The sequence below is a fragment of the Pyrgilauda ruficollis genome, unplaced genomic scaffold, assembly GCF_017590135.1.
Source record: "Pyrgilauda ruficollis isolate IOZ18807 unplaced genomic scaffold, ASM1759013v1 scaffold97, whole genome shotgun sequence".
Lineage (NCBI taxonomy): Eukaryota > Metazoa > Chordata > Aves > Passeriformes > Passeridae > Pyrgilauda > Pyrgilauda ruficollis.
The window spans coordinates 2580788-2605708 of record NW_024531821.1 but is presented as its reverse complement, the minus strand read 5'-3'; the positions used below and the strand labels follow the sequence as shown (position 1 = coordinate 2605708).

General features: G+C 48.1%; 2 protein-coding genes across 3 annotated transcripts in view; both read right to left on the bottom strand.

Moving 5' to 3' along the window:
* Window positions 1–24921, bottom strand: part of LOC121365583 (E3 ubiquitin/ISG15 ligase TRIM25-like) — a 430661-nt gene that overhangs the window by 167509 nt on the left and 238231 nt on the right. The window lies entirely within an intron of this gene.
* TTC1 (tetratricopeptide repeat domain 1) lies at window positions 673–21490 on the bottom strand. The gene is made up of 8 exons (XM_041489913.1): window positions 21450–21490; window positions 20373–20699; window positions 11903–11963; window positions 10747–10859; window positions 10512–10548; window positions 8634–8782; window positions 6659–6713; window positions 673–1245 (listed from the first exon to the last, which is right to left on the bottom strand). Exons 2-8 carry the CDS (start codon window positions 20688–20690, stop codon window positions 1112–1114), a joined length of 867 nt encoding a protein of 288 aa, XP_041345847.1. The 5' UTR covers window positions 20691–20699; window positions 21450–21490; the 3' UTR covers window positions 673–1111.

Genomic DNA, 24921 nt, shown 5'->3' with positions numbered 1-24921 from the left:
AGCTCCTGAATTTCAGACACAGAGACTTCCTGAAATGAATTGGAGATGACACCCAATAGCCAAGGCAGCCACTGCTAATTATTTAATTAAATCATGTACTGAATGAAATCTGCAGGGAGACGACTGCAGAATCTGCCTCCAATGTAAGCACTCCAGCTCTGACAAACCCCAGGAAAGCAGGAATTACAAAAGGCACCTTCTCCAAAACCTGAATGAATCACCACAACAGAACATACAAATATATATACATATATTTATATTTATATTTATATCATGGCCTGGTTTGGGCTGGAAGGGACCTCAGAGGTCATCTCATTCTAGAAACATTTCCAAGTCCTCAAGGTCCAGTTACTGTGGAGACCTTCTGCAATCAGCTGCTGTGCATCCCTGCAACATGAATGGATCTGAGACAAGCACATTTCATTTGGAGGTACCTTTACAAGGTGTGCAGATGGAGAGGGAGGCACAAAATGTCTTTGCTGCCTTCAGAAAAATGAATACCCAGTAAACAAACTGCTGGAAGGGTAGCATGAACTTAAATGACAGCATTGCTGCAAGCAGGGCCAAAACCCTTCCTATGGATGTCCTGCCAGGTGTTATTTGTGGGACCTCCAACACCAAACCCCCCTTGGGGAGGGCTCAGCCCAGGCAAGAACCTCACAAGCCCAAGAGCAGAAGTACCAAGCCTTTATTAGAAGATCCATGATTGCAGGGCAGAGCTGTGTCCAGGGGTGCCAGTCCCACCCAGCTGAGGGTGGGGCAGTGCTGCTGCTGGATCTCCCCACTCCCAGGACAGCACCAGCCTTTGTCCCAGCCTTTGGATTCCCCTGAGCTGCTGCTGCCAGCACTGAGTGGGCCAAACCAAGGAACTGCCTCTTGGAAAAGCCAAACACCGCGAGGGAAGGGGAAAAAGAAATAAATAAAAAAGAATAAATCACACACTGGACACAGTTATCACTATGAGAAGTTGAATGAGTTGCTTTACATCCACATTGCAAATAATTTCACAAGCTGGGAAATGAGTTTGCTGAGTCTCCTCTTGCCCTGGGGGTGGAGGGTGTTGGTTTGCTGGATCCTGGCACAGGATGAGCAGAGCCACACTGAATCCATGTTATCTGTTGTTGTTGGGGTTTTGAACAAAGTTGATGGAGTAGGAGCCAGTAGATGAATCCTGTTTGATCTGGAAGTTCTCTGTTGACAGGCCAAAGGGGCGCAGCACCAAATTACCCAGATCCTTCAGTTTGCCTGCAGAGACATTCCAAGAGAACACAGTGAGAGCTGAGCAGAGGAAAATCCCATGGAATTACACCCAACTGCAGCCCAGCCCTGCTGATTTATCCAGCACAGGTAAATGCTGAGGAAATCTCTGTATTTTGTTAATATTTAGGCTCTTAGCAGGAATTAAATAATCACTGTTAAATATCCACAGAGTATGAGAGTTAATAAAGTCCTGTCAGTATATGGATCACACAGATTCCTGACTCTGGAAAATGGATCTTGCTACAGCTGTAAGAGGGGAAAGACAACAAAAGGACATCCTTTAAAAAAATCCTAAATAGAAATTACAGATTAGATAAAGTGAAACAGGAAGCAGAGGTAACAACTTCACTGCTGGCTGCACACAAACCCCTGGCATGACAACACAAAGGAAGAAGATGGACAGTTTTCAAAGAAAAACATTCTTTTCCTCCTGGTTTCAATGTAGAACTGTAGATTTCCCAAAGGAAAAGCTGAAGTTTGGACAAGTTGAAGCCTTCTCAAGGTTTGCCTCCCCAGGCAAGGCCCATCTTTCCAAAAGCTCCCACCTGCACTGATCCTCAGGGAATGGGTTTTGTTTTGCTAGGAGCTGAGTGTGACAACAGAAATTGCTGCCATGGAAAATCCACTGAGCAGCTGCAGCAGCCAAGGGCCTGGAACAACACCTGGGAATGCCACAGCTATTCCTGCCTGGAGGGGCTTGGAGTCCTGAGAACCCTGGCACTGTGCTCACCTCACCTGGGCCTCTGGGGCAGGGACACACTGGAAATCCTGGAAAGGTTTGGGCTGGAAGGGACCTTAAAATCATCTATTTTACCCCTGCCATGGCAGGGACACCTTCCACTGTCCCAAGCTGCTCCCAGCCCTGTCCAGCCTGGCCTTGGGCACTGCCAGGGATCCAGGGGCAGCCCCAGCTGCTCTGGGCACCCTGTGCCAGGGCCTCCCCCCCTCACAGGGAAGGATTTCTTCCCAGTATCTGGAAAAAGACAACCCTACCCCTGAGCCCACCAAAGCAAATGGGTGGGGAGACACAAGTTTCCTTCAACTTGATTTTTTTAATGGGAATTCACAGGTGAGGTGGTTCAGGGATGTGGCCAAAGTCAGTCCAGCAGCAGCTCAGGTAGGAGTCACCTCTTTGTACTTTTTTTTTTTTTTAAGCTACATCTGTTGAAGATAAATTAACTACTCACTGTAGAACGATGTATCATCTAAAGTATAAAATCCTTGTATTTTTTTTTTTTTTTTTTTTAAGCTACACCTGTTGAAGATAAATTAACTATGACATTCATCCCTTTATGCAGCATCCTGAAAGCATTTTGGCTATAAAAGCATTTTGGTAGCATCTGAGTGACATGAAGAGGTTTTTTTTGTACTTCTGGACAAACATTTGGCCAAGGCTGAGCTTCAGGTGTGGGGTGAGCAGTGTCTCAGTGGAGAATCCTGCAGAATCTGGCATGGCTGGAGCCCCCCAGCCCTGCAGCTGGGCAGGAGAGCAGAGCTGGCCTGGCAGGACACTGGAGAGGTTTTTTCCAATTGCAGGGAGCTGGATGCTCATTTCCAAACCCAAAAACACCCCTGACTGCCTCGGGACCCACCCTGCAGCTGGAGCAGCTCGCCAGCACAGCACGGATTTGGGCTTTATGATAATTCCAGCAGCACATCCCAGCTCACCTTCCTGCTCTGTCCCTCCCCAGGCAGGCTGTGGGGCAGCCACACTGAATTAATTGTTAATGAGGCAGAAGAAAGCCTTGGCTTTTCCGGGCACTCCAGCCCGGAGCTGCTGCTGCTCTCCTGGCACACACAGAGCCAGCATTGTAGGGGAGCTCTGTCTCCTCCTCCCACAGCTCCTTTCAGCCCTAAATTAAGGGCTGTAGTGAACTGCAACCCCCTCCTAAAGAAAAGCTCCCTCACAGCCTGTGCTGGGAGGAAGGAAAAGGCACCACGTGGAGCTGGGACTCAGCTGCAGAGGCTGCCCAGCCTCCAGCACTCCCTGTCCCCAGGCAGGGTCACCCTCTCCTCCCTCTGCCCTTATTCTCACACATTTTGCTCTTTTTCTTTCAAACACACTCTGTTTATGTTCCACCTGCAACTCCAGCACATTCAGGTTTTTCACCAAAGCAAATATTCAGAGGTTAACAAGAAAACAGAACTGTAAAAATCAATTTAGGGCTCAGAAGTCTGAGATTCATTACTCACCTAAGCTGCAATTCAACACCCTATTGAATGAAGCAGATGCAGGAAAAGATTACTCACAATTTACATTAAGATGTAACAGCCAAAATTAATTGCTATTCAGTCTTTCTGGCAATAATTCTGGCTTAGTTGCTGGTGCTAATGTGGGGTTTGGAAGTTGAAAAGCTCCATCTTGCTTGTGTAAAGAATTCTTTTGGAGAAAAGACAAATTTCCTGATGAGGTCTCTTCTCTGTGTAACTTCTTGTATTACCAACATTTTTAAGCAATTAAAAGAGCAAGGGCAAATCCTTCTCCCTTCCCTAAATGGTAAATGAGGACTGAACTGTAACTGTAATTTGGCTCTGATTTAACTACTTAAAATCACCTTGTGCAGGGTTGGGGTTTAGCAGCTCAGCTGCAAACACAACATAACTGTCAATAGAAAAAAAAACCCAAACAAACCCCATAATTCTTTAGGCACAAAGCCTGATAAATGTCTCTGCTTATCTCAGGTAGCTGGAAAAATCTCTTTTGGGCAGGATGGCCCAGGTGAGGATCTCTGGCCCCCAAACTGCTAAAACCATTCCAAAGCTCCCCTCTCCTCACACCCTCTCCCCAAAGGAGTGGTCCCAGATATCACAATCATTATAAAAGTCTCAAAACAAGACTGCAAATCTCTGCTTTAAGGAGAGAAACACAAACCCTCCAGAAAATGATCACTGTTCACATCCTCAGTCACTGGGGCAGAGGATGCTCAGGGAAGCACAGAGGGAAAAGCCACTTGGATTTCAAATCTCCTGCCCCAAGTCCAGCTCTCTGATGTGAGCCCAGGGCTCCCTTCATCCTGAGCAAACTTCATGGCAAGAACTGAAATCCAGATGTCAGCCTTGCAAAAGGGAGATCCCTGGGGACACACAGCACCAGTGGGCTTGGCCTGGCCACAAACCAGGATGTTTCTGGTGACATCAACCTCAGCAGTCACATGGGCCACAAGGAAAATCCAGCCAGGAATGTGTGCTCTGAGTTATTTACACACAAGCACTGCACAGGGGGTTCAGCCTCTGACAGAAATGAGCTGCAGCCCTGGGAAACAGGAAACACACTTGGGAAGGAGGAGGATGCACTCCATTTATCTGGCTTTGTTTGTACACAGCTCCAGTTTCAGGACACTGGGAGATGGTTGGGCAACCCAGGCCTTGCTTGAGTTGGAAGAATAAAAGCTCAACAAAACCAGGAGAAGCCAATTCACTGACTGAGGATCAGCTCAACATCCAGAGGAGCCAAAGCACAAACTGGACACTGTTCCTAATTTCAGTTTAGAGTCAGTGCTCCTGCAGCAGGCCTGGCCTGGAACGATCAGGATGCCTCAGACTTGCTGTGCTGGAGCCCAAAAGTCTGGAATACAGCCCAGGCACCTGAGCTGCCCCCTGGGAAGGCAGGAATGTCCCCCTGGCACTGCCCAAGCCCAGTCACCCAGCTCCAGCCACAGTGCCACGAGCCAGGTCCACCCTGGCAGTGGGAAATGCCATCAGAAAGGGTGGGAAAGTGGGAACAGCTTCAAAACAAATTCACTGTACAACAAAACAACCCAAAGGAATCTCAGAACCACCACATTCCATTGATTTTCTCTTCTCCCACTCCTTCCAGAACTCCCATCCAAGCCCCCCTCCAGGGCTTTCCTGACCTCAGACAGAGCTGCAGCACTCTGCAAACCTTGGAAGTGTTTCCTTCCTCCATGGCATCACCACTGCCTCCCCTAACAACAGCACACAGGGAACCTTGGAACACTCAGGAGAAGGAGCTGCCCACATTCCTGACTTCATTTCAAGAGAATGTTTTGTAGAAACCCCTCAGAGTGTGTGACAGCCACAGCCACCACTGCCACCATCATTGTCACTTAACCAGAGCTGTGACAACCCTGCCACACACGAGGCTGGGGGTGAACACAGGTGCTGTGTTGTCCTACCCTGCTCTCAGTCTGGCTCTCCAGCTGTTTGAACTCCTTGTGTGACACCACTGAGAAGGGATTTCTCTCTCCAGAATCCCAACAGAAACAGTCTGAAGTGGTTCCCAAAAGCCCAGCTCAGTTTTGAAATCTCAACTGCCACTTTTAATGTATTAGCACTGTTAAAAGAGATCCCACCTAGTCTGACACCCAGGAAAAAAGCAGCAGTGCAGGGGCTGGATTTACTGTTCCAGTCAAATCCCTTGTGATTAGTGAGGCCCTTTGGAGTTCAGCAAAGATCAGGAATTATTTTCATATTACTTTGTGCTGAAACCCATCCCATGTCCTAGCAATGGGCCTGATCCTTCCGGAGATTTTCTGCATTTGTCATTTATTTATAGCCCCATCACCCTTAACCTGCTTTATTTGGGGCTTGTTCTCAGCACAATGGGGGAAGCAGACTCTGATCCTGTAAAGCTCTGCAAAGCCTCACTGACACTCTGCTAGGTCAGAGCAGAACAAAGCCAGAGCAAATCAGAGGCTGCAGAAAAGAAATTACAGAAAAACATCAGCATAAGCTGAAAGAGTCTCTTCTTCCCAAATATACCAAGATCAGTGTGAAAGACAGGCTGGGTTTGTTTAACCTGATTTTCTGCAGAGCAGCCAAACACTGCCTTAGGAATGGTAATTCCACTCCTGGTGCTAACCCTGGCTAGGTCCAATTCAGCCTCCAACCAAACAGCAATGAGATGCTGAATAAATCAAGGCAATGAAATGCTGAATAAATCAAGGCAAGCACGAACACTTTAGGTCTCTGGGCTGGAAATGCTACAGAAAGAACCACATTTATTTCTTCAGCCCCCAGATCAAACATGCCCAGTTATTCCAGCTGGGGGAGTTCCTTTAGGCACAGGTTTAGTGAAAGCCCTGGTTTATCCCTTTCATGGGAATGTTTGCTTTGAGGGTTTATTTGCAGGGAGAAAGGGCTGAGCAGTTGGGCTGTGTCAAACCATCTTCTTATATACACCAATATGAAATTGTTTTAGAGGGTTTTAAGTTTTCTTTCTTTAAATGGAACTCATGGCCTTTTCTGCATGGGAGAATTCCTTGTCTCCACTTTACTGAAGGTGAAACCAAGCAATTGAGAACTACAAATGTTAGTTTAACATTGAACACATATTTCCTTTCAGATTTACCTCCTTTAAATTTTATATAAGATATTCTATTCATGCATTTTTTTCTAGTAGATTGTGAAGGTTTTTATGGAAGTACATGCTACTCACCCAACATTTCTTTCTTTAATTTTTCATTCCTCTCCTCAATTTGCTGTGGTAATCTCTGTGGAGAGAGAGAAAACCTGGAATCAGATCCCTTCTTTCACTAATGCTCCCCTTTTGGACACAAGCAGTGACAGACACAAATCCTGGTGTGCAGTTCCAGACCCTGAACACTGCTAATGCAGAGCCCCAGCACCTCCCACTCCAGGAATGCCCTTATGGACACCCATTTTTATCTGGTGTCTGTGATACTTATCCCAAAGTACAGCTGCTTTTGGCAAATCTCTTCATTTGCCCTAAAATCCCTCAAAAACTGTGTGGAGGCTGAAATTCTCCCAACAGTTACACACCTGTGAAACCCAAACCTAACCACTGCTTCCATACAATGAAACTTTCTGGAAAAGCAGCAATAGGGGTGATTTGAGCATAATTTGATAATTCCAAACTGCTTAGTCTGGCATTGAAAAAGTCAGAAATAACTGAGGATTGAAATCAGAACCCCAGCTCTGCACTCCTGAAATACAAACAGTGCTCAAGTATTGGAGCAGGTACCAAATCAGGAATCAAAGAATGATTGTGCATTTCATATTTTAATCTGTCATTTAACAGGGTCATGACATTCCCTAGAGCAGTGTGAGATCATTCCTGTGGGCAGGGAGGAGGAAGATTTGCCTAACTGTGAATGAAGCCCATTTGCAGATTTTCTTGAGGCATCGTTTTCCTTGCCAGTGAGGGGGAAAAGATCCTGTGATAATCCTGCAAGGCAGAGACACTTTCACCTGACAACAGAGCAAAGCTTCTCAGCCTCCTCCAGCTCAGAGATGTAACCAGGTACGTGGAGTCAACAGCTGAAACTTGGGGGGTTTCATTATGAAATTTAGAGATTTATGATGAATATTTGAAAAGTGTAAAATTATAGCTGTCAGGATTTCCTTAACAGGTTTTCAAGAAGGGAGTTTTAAGCTTTAGTCTCAATAGTTTGCTTCTCCCCTCAAATCTGACAAGGACCAGCTGAAGGCAGAACACACCAAATGCCAGGGCAGGGGAATTTGAGGGCATTTTGTCCAAAGGGTTCTGCAGCCAAAGGCTCTGCCTGGCCAAGGGAGCTCAGGGAGCAGGAGGGATGAACCCCACCCTCTGCACTGCCCAGGCACAGAAATCAGGAATAAACTCTGAGCATTCTGAACTGGGCCTGAAGGAGCAGCAGCACTGCTGGGGGCTCTGCTGTGGGATCATCAGGGCACAGCCACTGGGAGAAAATCCTGGCTTTGCAGGGCTCCAAGGACAGTGCTGGGGGTCCAACCAGCCTGGACAGAACCAGCCTCCCCTGAGGGTCTGACTCAGACTCCTGGATTATCCTCAGTGGGAAGAGACCACCAGGATCATCCAGCCCAGCTCCTGGCCCTGCACAGACCCAACAGCCCCAGCCTGGGCATCCCTGGGGCAGAGTCCAAACCCTGCTGGAGCTCTGGCTGTGCCCATTCCCTGGGGAGCTGTTCCTGGCCCAGGGGAAGCCCCAGCCCAGCTCCAGAGGCAGCAGGTCCTTTGTGGGAGCTCAGCTGTTTTATGGGGTCACCCTTCACCACCAACAGCACTCACACAGTTAAGCAGAATATTTTCTGCCATCAGTGCAACTGATCCAGTCCCCCAGGAAATCATTCCAGGCAGGGTTTCTTGCCTAATATGCCATAAAAGCTGTTCCTAATCTGTCACTTACAACACCACAGTGTGGGGAAAAGGGGGGCACAATCACTGCTAATGATTTATTTTCCCAAATGGAGACTTAAAACAATTAAGCCTTTCAAGAAGATTTTTGTAACAACATATTCAGAGTGGGTTTAGAAACAAATTTGCAGGTGATGCACATGAGGTTTTTTTTTCCCTTCTGAGGCAGAATCCATTGCAGGTTCACTGGTGTGAAGCTGAACTAAAATAATGATAAATAAGTTAGGCCAAAGTTCACTGAAAGGCTTAAGCTTACCATGCAAGCTTCTCTGGCTTGATGAACTGAGGGGTCTTTTTCTAGGACTGCCTTATAATCTTCCAGAGCTTCATCTAATTTTTCTGTTTTTTCATAGAGTTCTGCTCTCCTCAGCAAAGCTCTGACATAGTGAGGGTCTAATTCCACAGCTGCAAAACAAAAGCAAAGCCCAGGATTGTACTTGAAACACTTCTCCAGCCCTCAAATGAATTCTCAAGTGTGTATTACATTTGTAAGTTGTCCTTAGAATGTAACTCAGGATCAAGCAGAGGCACAGCTTAAAGCTAAGCTGGAATTCAGAAGCAGCTGCCTGGGACAGTCTCATGATCATATTTCATTTCATGTCCACAACCTCTCACAGATGGAAGTGATTTATGATCACAAAGCTTTAAATGTGCAATCCTATCCATGCAGGGATTCTAAGTGATGCTACAGAAACTGTAAGGACCTGCAAGATATTTCAGTTTTTGTGTGTTTAGCAAGTGGCTATTATTAGATTGCAGCTAAAGTTAAACATCCCTCCAGACACTCACAGCAGGGAAAATGAGCCTTGCCACGCTTATCTCAGTTCAAGTGGAGACAAACTCCAGGAGAATTTCTGGAGCTCTTCTGAATTCAATATCAAACAGTTCAGGTTGTGTTGGGAATGCACAAACAGTGATTTCAGCCCTGTGAGCTGGCAGAGGGGCATCCTGACTGAATCTCAGCTCTTCCTCCCCTCCTTCCCTTGGCAGCCAGGGCTCTTTGCAGTGGCAGCTCAGACTGAATGCAAAACTCAGCAGTCACCTCCACAAGGTAATTCCTCAAGAATTCCTTCATTCATTTTTCATCACAGAAACAGGGAATGTGAAAGATTTCACCACAGAAATGGGGAATGTGAAAGATTTCACCTCAGAAAGAGGATTTTTCATCACAGAAAGAGGTCTGTCCTTTTTATAATTCCCAGCTCATTAAAATGGTTCTGGGGACAATTAAATCTCAGATTATCCAGGTAAATATTCCAGTTTATCTTCTGGCAAGGACAAAGGCAATGGCACAGTCAGCAAGCTGCAGGTGACTGAATTGCTCTGCTGTGCTGCTGTCCCTGGGGAGTGTCAGGCCCTGGCAGCTGAAGTCTCCCTGCTCAAAGCACACTGATTCCCTCTGAGGCACTGCAAAATTCAAGGTGTTTTTCAGAAAGCAGCAGCTCCAAAACCAGGCAAAGCCCCAGTGAGAGAGGCCAGGGAGGATTTGGTACCTCCAGGAGCCCTTTCAGCAAGCACAGCTCCCATTTCTGTGCAGGCAGTGCTGGCACACAGCCACTGGATTAGTTCTCTGATTGGTAATTTGGATTTTTTCCCCAGCTGTCACAGGGAGTTTAACAAACACTCGAGGGTGGGTGAGTGGGTGGAAGCAATAAAGCAAAGCACAGCTGAACTGATTCCACCAGAAGGTGCAGAGACAGAACTGTGCAGGGCAGGAACAGGGGAACATAAGCCCTGGTGACAAAGCAAAAGCTGTGCAGGAAAGGGACTTGATAATGCTGTTAACTCTATAAAGCCTCAGAGTTCTTTGGAACCTGGGATTAAACCAGGATTTGGGCAGGTGGAAGTGGGTTTGAAATCACAGGTGTGGGAAACAGTCCCCACAGAAAACACCTTCCTATTAAAAACAAGTACAAACTGCAGCCTTATGGTACAGGAGAACAGACAGTAAATTACTGCAGATAGGAAAGGTTTGACAGACATTTTACAAAATAAGTGATACAAATCAGGTATTGTCTGTTCAGTTCTTTAAAGACCCTTATGCCCAAAATTACAGCTCTGCAGTAAAGGCACTAAATGACACAATTTATGTATAAAAATCTGGCACAAGAGCAGCACAGAGAGGAAAAAGTACCTTTGGTGCAGTCACTCAGGGCAGCCTCTGTCTTGTCCTAGAACACAAAACACTTTTGTTACATTGAAGGCATATTTCTTCATGTCCCCAGCCCTGGAGGTGGCACTCTGGGCTGGGGACAAGGTGGGGATGGGGCACAGCCTGGTCCTGGAGGGCTCTGCTCACTTCACAATTGCATTTGTGCACTCTGTGCCAGACTCAGTCCAGCGTGACACAGGATGAAACCAGCACTGACCTGTTTCATTTTTGCAGCAGCTCTGTTTGAGAACAGAACAGCCCTGTCCTTCTGGAAGCAGGCTGGGCAGATCTGCAGAGCCTTGGTGTAGGATTCTTCTGCCTCTCCATAATCTGCAGAGCAACAAAACCCAAACCAAACCATTCATTTCCAACCACTGAACCCCATGGCTGAGGCTCCTTTGGGAACAGTTCTCAATATCTGGTGATGTGACACCAGAATCAGTAGCTGCTCTCCAAGAACATTACTGAGTTCATAAATACAATTGATTATTTTAGGATTTACTTAATTTTGCTAATAAAAGCAGGAATATACTCCTGAGCTGAATGCAGCAGGAGTGGATATAATTCTCATCCCTGACATTGTTTCCTCTTTGGGCAGAGGTGGAATCCCTCTGGATGAAGTGCTGAAGGCTGTAGGGAGATTTTATGGCCACATCAACTTCACCTGGAAAGATCAAGGAGAGGCCAGGGGTGAGACTCCAGCAACACTCCAGGCCTGTGGCTCTCCTGGGCTCAGCACTTCCCTCCTGCCCTCTCTGATGCCTTCCAGGGCTGGGGATCATCCCCAGGACTGTTCCCTTAGGATCCATGAGGCATCCCCAGGCTCTGCTGCTCCTCAGGGCACACAGATTCCCTGCCTGTGTCCTGCTGACTGAGGGAAGCAGGAACCTGCAATTTCTGCTTTCTCTGGGAATCCTCCACCCACAGCAGGTTCAATCAAAGGCAGGTGCCAAAACCACTTCCCCCCTTCTGTTTGTTCATTAAAATCAATTTATAAAGGCACAAGACAGCTACAGAGCCCCAGATCTTGCACCAATTCTAAGCACAACCATCAGCCCAACTCAGAGCCCCAAGGAAGCCTTTTTTGATCAGTAAAAGAAAGGCTGGCTCTTGGAAGGCAGTCCAAAATCCAGTATGTACACACTCAGCTTTCATGGGAATCCTGCTTTAGTATCCAAACCTTTGGATTTAAACAACTCTAAAGGAGGTCTGATAGCTCTGTCTCTCCCTGGATGAAAAATGCAAGAGGTGATAAAATTCAACAGGAACTGTGTGAGGTCTTCCTCAGAGCTCCCTGCAGCACCACCACGATGGCTCAGTGCTAATGTGGGGTTCTCTACCATGCACAGGGTGTTCAGAGATGTCCAACCCACCTCCTTTCTTGAAGTGCTCATTTCCTTTCTCCTTCAGCCCCGTGCTCTCCTTTCTTCTTTTCTACAAAAGGAAAGACAATGTCTCAGAGTATTTCACTGAAATGAGCAACTAGGTCAGCTGCAGTTCCAAATAAAGTACGGAAGGGAAGCAGAATAAAACAGAACCTGAAGACTTTTAACTCTGCCAAGATCTGCTTGTAGACCCTGTGACATGAAATACTTTCTATATCCATGAAACACTGGAGTGTAACAGCAAGGCAATTAAAAAGCTCCACTCCACAGCCACCAGGATGAGGGAGAGCATCCATGGAGAATTCCATGCTTTAACCCAACACACCAGCTTTTACTGGCTGTTTGCTTCTCCTTTCCAGCTCCATTTAATTCACTCACTGCAGGTCAACTGTGCAGAATATATTTTAAATGTAAAGTCTCACAAGTTTTGCTTGAAATAATTCCACCTCAGCAATTCCGGTTATTTTCAGAGATGCGCAAGGAAAAAGTCCAGGCTGAGAAAGATTTCTGCCCTGAAAGATTTCTTAGGGGGAGTAAGTGAACCCCCAGATGCAGGTTCTTTGTGCAGTGAGAACTGCACATGTGAGCAGAGCTGTGTTCTCAACCATGAACATCCTGGCACAAGGGGAGGCCAGGCTCAGGCTCAGCCTGTGACACAGAAAACTCAGGATGTCCCCAAGCCATCCCTGCCACTGCAGACCCTCCTGAAACAAAGCAGGCAAGGGCAGGAACAGCACAGAGCTCAGGAGGGCTACAGAAAACATGCTTGGAGCACTGGATTTTCTCCCAGCACACAAAGGACTTCAATGGAGGTGTCTGTAAATGACAGATCACTGAGCAATTAAAAAGCCAACAGTAGGAAAAGGAGCAGTTTCCTTTCCTGCAGATTGTGTGAATCAAGGATTAATGCAATTATCAATATCACACAGAACATCTCCTTGGAAACAGCTAAATATAGTACAGAGTGTGGAGCACTGCAGCAGCTCCCAGCTATGCCAAGGAGCTGACAAACAGCTCAGAATCCCAGGTTCTCCCTCCTGCTTTTGTGGCTTTGGGGATTGATTCCCCTGACCACTGGCACACCTCGAGAACAGATCAGCCTCAGGGGAAGGACACTGAGTCATGGCATGAAATTCCACAGCAGAATCTCATCTGACCCCTTTATACCTGCCCAGACCATCACATTTGTTCCTATTGCCTATTAACTGGCTTTTCCAGCAGCCATCACTGCTCACATTTTGAAGAAACCCCACAAAACACAGGGCACACAAACTCTAGTGTTCTTGCTCAGGGAGGACTGACAAACCCCCAGGCCCTTCCACAACACCCCAAGGGACACACCTGGTGCTTTCTAAACATGAACATACAAATCCCACACTTCAGGCTGCATGAAAACCCCAAATCTCTGTGTGATGCAGAACTCTGCTGCTCAGCACAGGGAGTGTGGAACTGCTACACCTCCATTTTCCAGGGAGCAGACAGAAATTCCTGCCTGGACCTCACAAAAAGGCATTTTAAAATATTCTGCAGTGCACAAAGGCTGACAATGATCCCAACCTCTCGTGGCACTGAACAAAGCAGCCCCATCTCAGCACAGGGCAGGCCTGAGATGATCCTGCTGCAAAGATCTCCACAGATGCCCTCAGAGAGGGGAAGGGCTGCCTGAAACACAAACCCCACTGACTTCATTGCTCATGACCTATTTAGAAGTGGCCTTTCAGTGCCACGAGCACTCTCTGCTGCACAGGGTTCAGTTACAGCTCCACAAGAATGAAAGGATTTTTATTATCAACACAACTAACAGCATGCTCACAGCAGTCCTGAGGCAGAAACCCTGGAATCAAGGGATGCTGGATGAAAAGTTTCACCTGTATTATCAATATTTTGTTTCATTTTATCCAAATTATTTTAAAGTATTACATGTTTACCCTAATTATACATCAAATGCTAATATAAAAAGTGATTTGCAGCAAGAAAGCTTCAGAAGAATAAGCTTTATATTAAAAAAGGCTAAAAGGAAAAACAACAAAGCAGCACTTTTAAAAGCTCTATGTATGATTTTGTAATTTATTCTGCTCCCTGCAAAGCAGTAATGGTTCAAAGCTTGCATTTCTGTGAGAGCCTGACCAACATTTTCAACATATCCCTGGTTTATGGGTTTCACTTCCAAACTGAGTGGCCAAAGTATTTTTAAAAAGGTGAAGTCTGTAGGGAACTTCCTGCACATGGATGGATTTGCATTTCAGGTATCACTGACCAAGAAGCAACATCTCAAAGCCAATTCCTCTGGCTTTTCCACAAAATGTGAGAGCATGAAAAATGGATGAGCCCCTCACATGCTGAAGGCAGTGCCCTGCAAAGCAGGCTGGCTGTGAGATAAATGCATTATTTATTCCTCCATCCAGACACTCCTGGAACAGAAATTCCTAGCACTGAACAACTCTTAGGATTTCTGTTTCAGCTGCACTGCTGCAGGGAGAACCTGTTCAGATCCAGGGAAAACCCCAAAGCACTCCAGCATCCCCTCAGTGTCCCCCCAGACACCCCAGGAGCTGCCCTCCCTCCCTGGCAGGGAATGAGGTCAGCCTGAACCCCAAATCCCAGGAAAAGCCATCCTGGCCTGCTCCTGCCCCAGGGCTGCTCACACACAGCCCTGCAGGCAGCCACAGCTCCCCAGTGCAGGATTTTCTGCTCTTCACTGGCAGCAAAATCTGAAGGTTTGGGTTTTTTTGTGAATTTTAGTAATGCAAAGATGACAAATTGCACGGCAGGCACTGATTGTGATGTGGTTTAAATATTTTTTTGAAGTTCAGAAGAAATAACTGAATGTAAGTGGTGATGATTCTTACAGGGTCTGATTAGAAATGTTTAAATTTGGTACTGAATTCCAATCCCATACCCAGAAAAAAATCAGTATTTAACCCAAATCTGCCTGGCAAAGCCAGGACTGCTGGAGATGATCTCAAGTCATGACAAGGGACAGCCTGGCCTCGTGAAAATAAAGTACAAACTTAAACCTCACACAGCCCTGCACCTCAGCTGCTCTGCCAGAACACTCAGGGTTAACAAGAAAAACATTATATAAAATAGAATTTTCTAGAATTTATTTATAACTATATAATTATAAATACATTTTATTTGGATATGAAATGTAATTTCTATAATAATAACAACAGCATTTATCTGCTGTTAGAGAAGACAGCAACCTACATATTCCCTGTTTCCTGGGGAAGTGAGCAATGCAACAGAAGTGCTGGAAGTGAAATCCTTGAGCAGCCAGTGGGAGCTGAAGGAACAACAGCCTCAGTTTGTGACACTGCCCAACATTTCCTCTGGCTGTTGCTGTGCTGGGACTGATCCCTGGATTTCCCTTTGCTGGGAACTGCTCCTGGCTCCAGTTCTGGAGACATTCTACTTCCAGTGAGCCTGCCCCTTGGAAGGTCACCAAAACCAGGGGCATCCAAATCCCTGCAGTTCAGAGGGGGCACAGAAACTGGGATTTTAAGCAGATCAGGAATGCATTTTTCAGCTGCCAGTCCCACTTCTCAGTCACTCATTAGCAGCTGTCTGCTTCCCCCTGCAGTTTTGGGAAGCTACTGCTCTCTCCTGCATCCCAGGCTTTGGATTTCAGTTTAAGGTTGGAGTCACCCCCAAACCCCTTTTTAAATCTTGAAAGCCCAAAGCTGCACCTGGGAGGTTCCAGGGCAATGGCAGGGATGGACCTGGCCTGTCCCTGCTCCCTGGGATTCCACGGAAAAGAACTTTACTCTTTCTACCACCAAATTCCACAGAACTGGAAGCAGCACTGGCAGAGCAGGGAAGGAGGTCACAGCCCTCCCTGACAGCTCCAGTTAAGCCCAGCCTAAGTGTGCCTCTTCCTGAGCAACAGGAGTGCCACTCATCCCTGGTGCTGCAGAGGAACAGCCTGGGGCAGGGAGAGGAGCTGCCCACAAATCCATCAGCACCAGGGGAAAGGCCTGGATGTGACAGCAGCACTCTCTGCCACAGAAATGCACAGCTGAACACAGGACTCACATCAGACAGCAGCACTCAGAGGGACATGAAGGGAGAATTTTCCCTCTTCCTATTAAATTGCCACTCAGCAAAAGAGTTTTGTTTGTTTAAAACTCAAAGAATTATAAATTACACAGGGAGATTCTAATTCCAGATTTTATTCAAATTCTTCTCACCACCTCTTGCAATTAATGACTCCAGCAGATACAGATTTACTGCTCAAATGTTCTTCTCCAGGCTTTAACTCACAACATGGAACAGGATGTTTTATTCTATACAGAAGCTTCCCCTTATGGAAACAATGGGATCAGCCCCAAGGCACAGGGAGGAAAGAAGGGTGAGGAGGGGGCAGCTTAAAGGAAATGTCTTCACTAAGCCAATGTTCTCTAACAATCCTAGAGCCTGCAGAAAACAGGGGGGTTAAAAAAAGGAAATTTTTTTAGCTTAAACTTTAGCTTAAAACTGTTTAGCCCAGCAAGAATCTCAGGCATCACTGAAAAATCCTATTTCTTAAATTCAGTTCTATCACATTCTTACAGAGCTGCTGACAAGACACTCCTCAAGAATCTCCTCTTGCTTGTGTTGCTGACCCATTTCCTGCTGCCAGCACAGGAATTGTGATCCAGGCAGCTGCAGGGCACATGGAGAGAGAGGCCAAAGGAACTGCTCAGGAGGAATATTGGGTATTTATTGAGTGTCTCACAGAACACAGGCTTCCACATCCAAAATTAGAGGCCAGGTGCTGAAGTCCTTGCCACAGGACAGGACAGCATCTGCCACAAGGGAGGAGCTGAGGGCCTGGGAGTCCTGCACTGGATCAGCTCCTCAGTAAAGGGTGTCCCTCAGACAGGGCTGGCCAGGCTGAACAATGACCCTGCAACAGCTGCTGGGTGTCCTCAGATTAATTCTGCAGAGCTGCCCCACGTCAAAGCCATCACTGTCACTGACAAGCAGCCAGAAAAATCTGCTTGGAATGCATCAAAAGCAATTTGCTGCTCAGTGCCTCTGCTGAGGCAGCAGCAGCAGCCTTGTGAAACAACAACCAAACCCTGCAAAGGTGAACTGCAATCCTTAAAAAGCTCAGAGGTGCAACCCCAGGCAAGGAACCAGGCTCTGGCTTTGAGAACACTTCTTACAGGTTTGTGTCTTAATATCTCTGCAGGTTCTTGTTTTGCTTCTCTGTGCACAGAAGATTTCTTAGGGTATCCCTGCTGTCTCCCTGGAAGGAATCCTGCTGCTAAACCTTAGAAATCTCCCTGTATGGGGCTCTTGAAATGTAATTAGAGAAAACACACAATCCCTCCCTGGCTCCTTCCCTCTGAGCTCTGCAGCAGCCTCTGCACAGGTGAGTGTTTTACTCTGAGCTGCTGGAATCTGAAACACCCAGAGCCAGGCCCAGGACCTGCCTTTGCACCTCCAGAATAAATCAGAGGCTTTTCCTACAGCCCAACACTGAACACCACTCCACAGAGCCCGTTTATTCCAGCTGCTGAACACAGCAGTGGGTTTGCTAACAAAAACCCCAACCTGAGGAGCTGAAGCTCCATCAGCTCGACTGGAGCAGGGCTCACATCCAGCTCTCCTTGTGCCCTGAGCCCACAGCTCATGGCTGGTGCTGCAGCACCAGCTCCTGGGGAGGTTTTGTGCTTTAGGCAAGCAGCCAAATCAAATCCATCTCCCCAGGTGCCAGCACCAGGCTGCTGTTTGATGTCTGCTTCAACCAGCACTGGATCTGAAAATCCAGCTTGATGTCCCTGTGACCCACCACCCTGAGAGCTCCACTGCCCCCGAGGCGTGCCACACGGGCTCACAAGAGCCCAGCAAGGACTGCTGAGAGGCTGCTCCCACCTCAGCAGCCAAAAACCACTTCTGACTATTTCTGTCTCATTTGCTGCAGCTGCAATAAAAAATAAATAAAAAATCACATTGCCCTTCCCAAAAAACCCCAACCTTTTGAGTCATTGGAAGGAGGCTTTAAAGGTTTAAAAAAGTTCTGAGTAAATGAATGTACAGCACCGTTTTCAGACTGGGACTGCAGGACTTTTCCTTAAAAGCTGCAGCATTTAACAGAATTTTTTATAATCAGAATATAAAGAATGTTTCACTTTGAAAAATAAATTCATGGCCATCAGCAGCAAGTACAAGGAGCAGAGGTGGAGCAGCAACTGAGGAGTGACCTGTCCAGGGGAGATCATGGAAGGGGCCACTCCAGTGGCTGTCACAACTGTCTGAGCTCCTGATTCTGCTCTGCATTCAGAGTTCTGCAGCTCTGCTTGCATCACATACCAGCAATATTTTACTAGAGAAAAAAAACTACAATTGAAAATCTGCAAGATTCAGAAATCTCTCAGTGGAACATAAAAACTGCTTGTTTTTGCAGTACTTGTGGTGCTAGTGAGACAGAATCCCTCAGTTTGGGTAGCTCAAATCACAAACCACCCTGAAGGGCAGAGTTGCTCAACACCACTGGAAATAAACCTGCAGAAAGATGAGAGCTGCAGCTGCCTCCAGCCTTTCTCTGAGGAAATCCCCCCAGTTTGAAGCAGTTGTTGTTTTGCACTCCCATAGCCCCTTTCAGAGGAGTTCCACAAAGCTGAGTGCCAACATTCAGCATTCCCAATTATTTTGGTCATTTGACAGCAGGCAAAGATCCATGTGCAAAATGAGATGATTATCTAAAAATACACCCAAACCAGGAACAGCAGGAAAATGAACACAGCCAATTGCCAGGCTTGCTGCTCTTTTCAGAGTTCAGCTCCAGAACAATTTCCCCCCAGTTTTCAGCAGTTTTTCTCTGAAGCTCTCCAGTCCCAGGCTGGTGCTGCAGCCCCAGTGTGACTCATGATGACAGTGCTCCTCACTGGACAGGAATAAACACAAGGAGAAAAAAGGGACTGTTCACTCACACTGGAAAAACCCAAGGGCAATGAAATGATTTTTGTGTGTGAGGTCAAGGAAGGATTTTTGCCCTCTGCTCAGCACCTGAGAGATGCATTTGGAGGATGCCCTGTTTTGGGCAAAAACCCCCAAATCAAACAAACTCCTTCCTACAACAGTAACAACAAGAGCCTGACTTCCCAGGGGGACTCCAGGATGCTCAGAGCTCTGCAATAAAGAAAATTCTAACTAAACATAGGACAAAAGTTTCCAGGCTAGTTGAACAGCAGCACAGGGAGCCAGAGGGGCTGTGCCAGAGATGCCCCTGGCTCTGGGCAGGGGCTTGCACTAAAATCCTCCAAAGATGCAGCAGAACACCTCCTGACACTGCCATTCTTCACTATTGAATTTCACCTGGCAGCACCATTCAGAGCCCAGACTGAGGCACAGAGATCCAAAGGGAGTCCCACCAGCTCCAGCAGAAACCAGAAGTACTTTTAGTGTCACTCCTACTCCAAGGAGACTCTACCCCATGTTGTGCTTCCCCAGTATTGCTGTTCCCCCTCAGGGAACTTCTATATCTACACAAAGATTGGTTCTACAGATGAAAAACTGCATTTGTCTCTTCCCTGCTGCAGGATGAGTTTGTCCAGTGTGACAGCAGTGAAAGCCAACAACCCCACACATTTATTGTGGTTTTGTTTGACTGAAGCCCCAGTAATCCACAGGGATCTATTCCAGTGGAACCCCTGCTCCCTGGATTCCCATAACCAACCTTTAGGAAAACCATCCTGAAATCTGCTGGGTTTGGAGAGGCACCTTGCAGCACTCAGGGGAAACCAAGGGATGCACAGACAGTCACAGCAGCAACAGGGAGAGCTTTGTTGCTGAAATTACAAATTTCTGAGTCACAGCCACCCCACCCACTGCTTGAGGCACACAAAGCCTGCCCTGGAATAAGAGCAGCAAGGAGAGCCACAAACATTTGTTACTAAAAGAGGGAATGTAGAACAGTAAATCCAGACACTCAAGGGCTTTAAAGGTGCCTCTGTGTCAGAACCAGAGAACTCCAAACACCAACACAGAGATCACTGAGATCATTACACACCAACACTGACTGCACACAGATCATTACACAGCTGCACACAGATCATCCCACACAGATCACTGCACACCTGCACAGAGATCATCCCACAGAGATCACTGCACAGATCATTACACAGCTGCACACAGATCATCCCACACAGATCACTGCACACCTGCAGGGATCATTGCACAGCTGCACTGACTGCACAGAGATCACTGAACACCTGCACTGACTGCAGAGATCACTGCACACCTGCACTGACTGCACAGAGATCATTGCACACCTGCAGAGAGATCACTGCACACCTGCACTGACTGCAGAGATCACTGCACACCTGCACAGAGATCACTGCACACCTGCACAGAGATCATTGCACACCTGCACTGACTGCACACAGATCATCCCACACAGATCACTGCACACAGATCATTTCATACCTGCACACAGATCATCCCACACCAGCACTGTGCTCTGCATTACCTGTTTCTCCTCCTCTGGCATATCTTTCTCTAGTTCTAGCAAATATTCTTCCTCTAGCTCTGTCTGCTTCCTGGAGCTACTGCCGTCATCCTGAACGTTCCCTTCATCATCCAGCACAGCTGCTTTGGCCTCAAAGGAGTCCTGACAGTCATGGAAACACTCCTCTGTGGGGTCCTGGCCTGGGGAGGGGGCACAGCCACTGCCCAGGCTCTGGGGGTGCTGGGCATCTCTGGGGCCAGTCTCTGGAGCCTTCTGATCTGACAGCTTCAGGTGGTTCAGTGACTCCTCAAGTGGGCTTGCAGCTTTAAATTCTTCCATGCTGGGCTCCTGGGAGGGGGTTGTGGAAATGAGAAAGGAGTGACACTCAATAATCATTATTAACAGATTCATCAGCAAACGAATCCCAGCACCCTGGGGATGGAGGGGACCACAGGGGTCACTGGGGCCACCCCCTGCATTCCCAAACACAGGGCACAGGGGGGTGGGTGTGGAACACCCCCGGGAGGAGACTCCAGCCCCTCTCGGGCTCTGCTCAGGGCTGGCACTGCCCAGGGCAGCAGTTCTGCCTCCTGTGAGGGGAATTGCTGGGCTCAGCCCTGCCCGTGGCTCTGGGGCCACTGCTGGGTCTGGAGCAGAGCCTGGCCCTGCTCTGCCCCCTCCCCTTGCATATTTATACAAATCTACATGTACTTAATGATTTAATTGCTCTTATCCACATTTACAAATCTTTACAGTGCTCTTGACATCCCTAAGGGAAACCCGGATCTCTCGGGGCGGGAGCAACTTCCCCGGATCCCATGTCCCGTGCAGAGACACGGGGCCGAGACACTGCGCCCGTGAGTGCGGGAACTGCCGAGCTCGGATCCCGGGCCCGGCCCGGCACAGCCCCGCGGGCCCGGTCCCGCGCTCGGCACGACTCGCTCAGCGCGGCCCCTCCAGCCCCACCGCGACCCCCGGGGCGCCGTGCCCGGCTCGCCCCGCGCTGTCCGGAGCCGAGGAGCCGGTGCAGATCGGGGCCATGGGGCCATCGCCCCCGGCCCCACCGGGTCCCGCCGTGCCCCCCGGGCCCGCACTCACCTGCGCCAGCCGCACTTCCGGCTTCCGGCTTCCGCCACGCCCCCGGCACGAGGGGACCGCTTCCGGCAGCGACAGCCAATGGGCGAAGGGGCGCGCGCGGGGCATGCCGGGGACTGTAGTTCTCTGGTGTGAGGGCAGGGAAGCCAGGTGAGAACAAGTGAGGGAAGGCAGAGGAAGGGCAGGTGCCTCATCCCGCCAGTGCCCCATCCTTTCTCCCCAGGGCTGCACTGGTGTAAATCATCTCACTCCATGTTTCCTGTGGCTCCCTCAGGCACTGTGAGGCCACAGGGAGGTCACCCCTAAGCCTCTCCTCTGCAGGTGACCGATCCCAGCTGTGCCAGCCGTTCCTCCCAGCAGGGCTGTTCCATGCTCTGCTCATCCCGGCCTGGCTCCAGCAGCTCCAGCTCCTCGCTGTGCTGCGCAGCTCTGCAGGTGGGGTCTCACCTGAGGGGCAGAGGGGCACAATCCCACCCTTCCTGCTGCCCACTGGGGATCAGCCCAGGGCACAGGGGTTCATTTTCCATGTCCAGCTCTCCCCCACCACCTCACTGTCCACCTGTGCCTCGCCAGCCTGGACTGATCCCAGGAACTTCCCTGACCCAGGTGCAGCTCCAGCTCTTGGCCGTGTCCAACCCCATGAGATCCCCAGGACCTGCTTCTCCCCATGAACATTTCATGTTTGTACAGCTCAGGAATATTTGGGTGTTCCCCTGGAACTTTAGGATGATGCTCCTCCTGCTCAGCCTCACACCCCATTCTGGTTTTGTACGACATTAAAGTGTTAAGGTGTTCCAAATCTGAGCCCAAAAGGAGGCTTGAACGGGGATGGAAGAACACCCCTGGATAAAACCAACTACAGACTCGGGAGGTTTTGTACAACATTAAAGTGTTAAGATATTCCAAATCTGAGCCCAAAAGGAGACTTGAACAGTGCCAGGGGATGGAACAACACCCCTGGATAAAACCAGCCACAGACTCGGGAGGTTTTGTACAACATTAAAGTGTTAAGATATTGCAAATCTGAGCCCAAAAGGAGACTTGAACAGTGCCAGGTGATGGAAGAACACCCCTGGATAAAACCAGCCACAGACTCAGGAGGTTTTGCACTTGAGTGGATCTTTAGACATTCCTGAATGCTGCTGCCTACAGCAGAAGATTCAACATGAGCCAGGTGACAATTCGAGTTGATAAACCCAGAATTGGGAAAATACCTCCTCATTACTTATTATAATTATTGAACGCAGGACATCCAAGTCCCCCCCGTGCCCTGAGGGGAAGCCTTCTGTTGGAAAGGCTGGATTGGAGCCGTGTAGAACCCGGGGACTGCAGCGGATCGGGATTTGTGCCTCTCCCCGCACAGCAATCCCGTAGGTGGCGATGTTGGATTTTCCAAGCCGGGTCCCCGCTCCGCTGGTGCCAAACCGGTCCCGTTCGGTGCCAGCAGGGCTGGGGCTCCCCGGTGTCCAGCGGAGCAGGGCTGGACTCTCAGCCCCTCAGGAGAGGGACAAATGTTGCACAAGTACCCCAGGCTCCAGGCCAGAAGTTAAATTTACTTCTCTGGACAGCTTTTTTTTTTTGATCTTCACAGGGAAGAAACCAAAGCTCGACAAATCAAGGAAAGGAAAAATAATTTCCATTTTCTGGAGGTCACAGAAAGTTCAGGTTCTTCACCAGAATGAAACGTTTGCACACAAGTCTCAGTGGAATCAAATGATTGTGCTTCCCAAAGAACATTTTGAAAGGAAATTGTGAAATAGGCAATTAAAGGCTTTTTAATCACAGCTATAAATTAAAGTTTTACTACATCCGCTTTTTAGGCTGACTTATTAGAGAAACAGTGATGGATTCTTATTAATTTTGAATATCCATTCTCTTTTTCTCTGTGTCTTGGCTGGAGTGCTATAAAGATTATGGGAATTGCTAGACAGGGGGCATATTCTCCACAGCTCAAGCCAATGGTTTTATCGTAAGAAATTCCCAGTTACAGCCCCAGGTTTCCTTTCCCTGTCTCCTTCCACTTATGTGGCAGTGGAATTTTGGGTGTTTTGGGAAAAAGCCAGGTCATAGATTAGACCTGAGTAAGAATGTAATGTAATTTTCTGCTTTAACGCAGGCAGGAGAGCAGAGGGGTGCAGAGGGAGCTCTCCCTGTCACAGTGACATAAATTGGCATCACAGCCCTGTTTTCTCCTCAGGGACACTGGGTTTAACTCCTTGGGTTAGTTCCAAGGAGACAAACCTGGTTTATCCCCTCAATTTAATTCAAACCCAAGCAGACAATCCTGGTTTATCCCCTCAGTTCAGTTCCAACCCAAGCAGACCAACCTGTTGTCCTAGGATTGTTAAAACTGATGGTAGAACTGCAACCTTCCAGTCCCCAAAAAAATCACAGTGGGTGCAAACATTTCACAAACCCAGGGTGATGTGTGTCCATATTCTGAGGTGTTTTTTCTGCCTCCCCAGGTGCAGGTGGTGTTTGTGTGGTGCACCAGCCCTGAGCTCCATGTCCTGCCCTCTGGAATGTGGGAGCCAGAGAGGAGCTGGGAGAAGGTGAGCAGCTCCTGTGGAGTGAATCCAGCCAGAATCCTGTGTATTCCCTGGGGAAGAGCTGGTCAGTGTGTGGGATAAGGAACACTGGATGTGAGCACACCCATAATTCCATCCCATAACTGCTGTGATTATCTCCTGTGCTGGGCAATTTTCTGCTCATTTGTCTGAGGTGAAAGTCAAGCACACAAATGCAGAGCACAGAGCTCAGCTGCTGAATAGACAGTTGCTATTTTGACATTTTCCAGACTGGAACTGTACTTTGTAATACCAATGTCCTCTCTCTCCTCTCCCCATCACATTTATAAAGATAATGGGAAGCTGCATTTCCAAAGAGCAAAGGATGCAGGATGCTCTCCAGCTCCAGCGTCATTCAGCTGGATTGATTTTAGCATAACTCTTCTCACACATAAGCAGCACATTGAGAGCTGAGTGCACTGAAGCCTAATGGGTTTAATTTCTGTACAGCTGGGCTGTGACAGAGCTCCCTGAGCCATTCCAGCTGTGCCTCTCCACTGAGTGGCTCTGGAGCAGCCCCTCCTCAGGGATGAAGCTCCACACAGCAGCTTAACCTGGGGAAATTCAGTGTTTTATGAACACCTTGGGTGCTAAATGGCAGCAATTCATTTAGAAAAGCAAATCTGTTTGCCCACAGAGTGGGTTCATCAGAAAGTCTGTGAATGAGCATAAAAAGACACCATGTGCCACTGCCACTGCATGTTCTGCTTGGCAAATTCTGTTTGGCTGTAACAAAAAATGGGTTTGTCCCACAAGGCCTTATGATTGTGCCCTGGCCCAAATAGTTTTTCCTTTAAAGGAAAACATTGCATCAAAAGAAGGACTAACATAAGGAAGAGGGTGATTTGTACAGCCTCGTTTGGGCTGGCTTTGCCTGGTGGAGGTTGTGAAAGGTTCCAGTGGGAAAA

What these genes read in the sequence shown, in the direction of transcription:
- TTC1 (XM_041489913.1), bottom strand. Translation starts at nt 20,690, where the DNA reads ATGGAAGAATTTAAAGCTGCAAGCCCACTTGAGGAGTCACTGAACCAC. An exon ending in TGAGCACTTCAAGAAAGGAG is followed by an intron (nt 10,860 to 11,902) that starts GTGGGTTGGACA and finishes GTTGCTCTGCAG; the next exon opens with ATTATGGAGAGGCAGAAGAA. An exon ending in AAGCCAGAGAAGCTTGCATG is followed by an intron (nt 6,714 to 8,633) that starts GTAAGCTTAAGC and finishes CTCTCTCCACAG; the next exon opens with AGATTACCACAGCAAATTGA.